Source organism: Elephantulus edwardii, unplaced genomic scaffold, assembly GCF_000299155.1.
Source record: "Elephantulus edwardii isolate Elephantulus edwardi_28Jun2011 unplaced genomic scaffold, EleEdw1.0 scaffold00278, whole genome shotgun sequence".
NCBI classification, from domain to species: domain Eukaryota; kingdom Metazoa; phylum Chordata; class Mammalia; order Macroscelidea; family Macroscelididae; genus Elephantulus; species Elephantulus edwardii.
Window position 1 is genome coordinate 3521216 of NW_006400028.1, and position 4019 is coordinate 3525234.

General features: G+C 54.6%; 1 protein-coding gene across 1 annotated transcript in view; it reads right to left on the reverse strand.

Annotated features, from left to right (window-relative positions):
• The window catches only part of KCNH3 (potassium voltage-gated channel, subfamily H (eag-related), member 3), an 18774-nt gene extending 14755 nt beyond the window's left edge, over nucleotides 1-4019 (reverse strand). Inside the window, 5 exon segments of the mRNA XM_006900259.1 lie at nucleotides 17-244; nucleotides 576-709; nucleotides 1783-1917; nucleotides 2388-2621; nucleotides 3854-4019. Of these exon segments, the coding sequence (XP_006900321.1) occupies nucleotides 17-244; nucleotides 576-709; nucleotides 1783-1917; nucleotides 2388-2621; nucleotides 3854-3929 (807 nt within the window). The 5' untranslated portion in view covers nucleotides 3930-4019.

Below are 4019 nucleotides of genomic sequence, written 5' to 3' on the forward strand. Positions count from 1 at the left end.
CAAGGATGAAGAGGACCTCCACGGCCAGGTCGCAGACGCTGGGGGGGCCGCGGGCGGTGCTGGGCTCCCGGGCAGTGCTCACGCACACGCTGTAGGGCACAGTGACAGCCACGTAGAGTGTAGCGATCAGGATGAAGCCATCCCAGGTGGCCCGAAGTGCTCCGCAGTGCAGCAGGATAAACGGTGACTTCCGGATGGCGGCTACTTTGTATTCAGGCAGATTTGGCTTCTCCCCAAACACCCCCTAGGTGAGGCAGAGCAGGGCCGGGCAGGGAGGGAAGGAAATTGGCGTGGGCTGAGTTTGGGCAGAGTCTGGGGTAAGCATGCCTCTCCTCTCTTTCCCTGATTCTCAGCGCAACCTCTGATAAAAGCATTGGAGTCCTCATTATTGGAGCTGCTTAAGGGAAGAGCCAGGATTGAACCAAGGTCCATCAGATTCCAAGGCCAAGACTCCCCTCCCCGGGGCCTGTTCACTCAATGCCTATCCCCTAAGCCCTGAGGGGCTTGGCTGGTCCAGTTAACTCCCTCTATGCCTGCCCCTCCCCTATGCCTCCCCTTGCCAGTGCTCCATCCACCTTATTGAGCTTGTGCTTGCCCTTGGGCTGCTTCTGCAGGTGTCCAGACAGGTGGTAGAGCACAGCTCGGCTCCGCCGCCGGTTGGCATTGAAGCCTTTGGCTCCTGCCCGTCCATATCGACGCCGGCCACCACCTGAAAAAGTCTTGAGTGTAGGACACCAGTTTCTGGTCTATCAGCTGATCAGAGCTAAGCCCAATTCAGAGCTGGGGCTCAGGAATTCCTCATTTCCCATTGACACTTGCCAACCCCACCCCTCCTAGGGTGTGCTTTTAGGAGGCCGATTGATCTTGATTTAAGATCAAGGTGGGTAAAAGAGATTCTCCATAGGTTCTAGCCCTTTAAGGGGGTTCTGGTGGCCTAGTAGTAAATTGTGCTGCAATCCAATCCCGAAGGCATTGTATCCATTGAATCCATCAGCTGCTCCATGGGAGAAGGATGGACAATCTCCTCCTGTGCCATTAAACTTCTCTGAAAACCCAGTGGTGGGTCTGCAATAGTTGGTTCTACAACAATTGGGAAAGGTGTTAGGAGCAGCACATTTGGAGAGAACAGAGCCATCAGGCAAAACTGTGGGGAGCTCAGAGCAGGAGTGCTAGGTCCGTGCAAGAGCCAAAGGAGGAAGCTGAAGACTTACACAAAGGAGAGGCAGAAGTGGAGAGTGTCCCCCAATACTCCCAAGCAACAAAGCTGGAGCAGCTTTTCATGACAACTTTGTGACCTGTCCAAAGTCCCAACCATAAAAGGACATAGAGGATAAAGATGCCAAGAACTTAAAAGTGGCTTTGGGCAAGGCTTCCTCGTTAAGCTTGCTGAGAGGAAAAGGCATCAGGCCTGTGGCCTTGAACCAGGTGGGTCTGTGTGCAGCCTCACTAATTGATCAGAAGGTGGTACTTTACAGACACTAGAGTTTGTTTGCTTTTAATTTCTCAGTAAAACTGAGTTTTAAAAACTTCAACTTTGTCTTAACCCGTCCATGTGGAAAAAAATGTTTCCACACCTGCCACATAAATGAGAGTAATAGCAGTCTCTTAGTTGGCTAGAGTGTGTGTGTGTGTGTGTGTGGGGGGGGGGTCAGTGAATACAAGAGGGGTAGGGAGGGACCCAGGAAATGCTGAACCCAGGCCGGGTGCCAAGACCCCTCAGAAATCCAAGTCACTCAACACTCCAGCCAAGGCAGCTAAATTAATAGCCCCACTGGCACCTACCTGTCTCCTTCCAGTTGTCAGGGCCCCCTCGGTTCTTAGTGTCAGTGATGTCCTTGTGAGAAACCAAGAAGAGGGCCACCTCCCCTTTCTCATTCTTTATGGGTATCACATCCAGAAGACACCAGAATGGGAGCCCTGGGTACAAAAATAGACTCAGCCCAATTCTTAGTCCTTGCTCTGCCCCAGGCCCTGGCTTGTTCCAAGGGCAGCCATGGTCACACCCCAAGTGAGAACCCAAGATTATCCTGGGAAGGGACTGGAAGTCCTATTCTATAGGGGACAGGGCCTGCTGGGACAGTCAAGAAGGAGTAGATGACCACTGGCATGTGAGTTCATGGATCTGTCCAGCTGAGATGGGAAGTGGAGATGGTTCTATTTAGTAGCAAGCAAACTGCACTTGGAAATTCTGTGGAGGCAGAGGCTGGGGTTGGATGAGAGATAGGAGGGTCCAAGCGGCGGCGGGTAGAGGTGGGGAAGATAATGGACTAGGGGGTAGGCTGGTGGATGGGTGGACTGGATGATGGGGAGATAGAAAAGGAAAGTAGGTGGGGACAGTAGATGAGGAAAGTGCCAGGCTGTGAAGCTGCACAAGGGCAGTCTCTCACCGCTTTTTCGATAGAGGATCAGCTCAGCCTTGAACTCCTTGTGTTCATCCAGGGCCTTTCGGATCTGCTGTCGGACAAGCTCACTGGTGTCTGGCCCATAGAGGAAGGAGCAGGCACATCCTCGCTGCATGACCTCAGCCCGAGAGAAACCAGTGAGGTCACAGAAGCCATCTGAGCAGTAGACCACAGGGAAGACCCCTGCCACCTGGGCATTGCCCAGCACGAAGTTACTGTCTGCAAGAGAGCACCTCTCAGAGCAGGCTTGGGGCAGAGGGGAAGGAGTGTCCCACCACTCCTCCTCCTGAAAATCCTTGCAACCAAAAGGTCTATGTTACAAAGCATGAGTGGTCAGCACATGTGTGTGAACACCGAAGTTACAGGAGGTGTCCTGGGTGGGCAATACGTACTCCCGAATGTGGAGTGTGTCCTGAGCAGCTAGCTTGGGATAAGGGGGCTAGTGGTGATGCCAGAGAAGCCTAAAGAACAAATTTAGGCCAGACTCGGCCCCACCTTTATCTCTGCCAAGCTCTGGGTAGGTTGGCAGTCTGGCTCCTCCCACTGGGACTCACCTGGACTGGGAAGCTGTCCAGGCTACTATTCATTCTCCACTAGGTTTAAGCCCCAACTGCCTGACCTGGCTCAGGAATTAGCGAGGACCGTCAAGAATAAGGTTTTTAAGAGTGGTGGCTGAAATGGCTGCAGGGAACCAAGACTTATCGGGGAGTGGGGGGTCACAGAATCAGCAGGCTGCTGGAGCAAAGCACACCAGCAAGCAGATGGAGGAGTGAGTGTGTGAGGGGGCGAGGGGGACTTAGTGACTGGTTCTCCCCCTTTGATTAGGAACTAAAACCCTTGAGGATAATAAGCACGAAGCTGGGAATCTCCATTGAGGGTGAGTGTGAGGGAGAAGGGAGAAAGGGGGTTTTCATGACTTTCTCTGTAATCCAGGATCCATTTAAAAAGCCCCTCCCAAGTCTCGTGGGCGCCCCCAAACCTTTGCTAGTAACTAGACGGGTTCTCCAAGGCTGGTGGGTTTAGGAAATGAGGGGGGCTCTTCTCTCGGGAGTTCCGCCTACTCATCTTCATTTGCAAATCTCTCTTCTGAATCTGTTTCCCCAGCCCTCCTGGCTGCCCCTGAGCATTGCTACCCCCTCCAAGCACTGATAATTCCAAAGGTGTATCTGGGACAGCGCCTGACACAGGGATGGGATAGATGAGCTTGACCTAGGCCAGGTCGGCATTACCGTGAACCAAGCAACCCGGGACCCGGCATTTCTCCTGAGCCTAGGGCAGTGTCGACCCTGAAATCCCTTCTGAAGGGAAACTGCTCCTGGAAGGAGCCCAAGGCCCCAGCTTCCAGGGGTGAGAGGCGCCGGGAGCCAGGCCCAGCTAGTCTCCGTGCAGGACCGGTGCGCTGGACAGAGAGAGCTCGCCAGGGAGTTCGTGGGGCGAGAGGGTGGACTCACGTGTGCCGTCGAAGCGAGTGGCGATGGTATCCAGGAAGGTGTTCTGTGGCGCAAGGAGTCCCCGCATGGCCGGCATCTTAGGTGGCCGCGGCTGCCTGCCCCATCCCTCCGAGGCGCAGGGGCTCAGCGCCGGGGGAGGGGGCCCCGCTCGGCTGGCCCTCGCCGG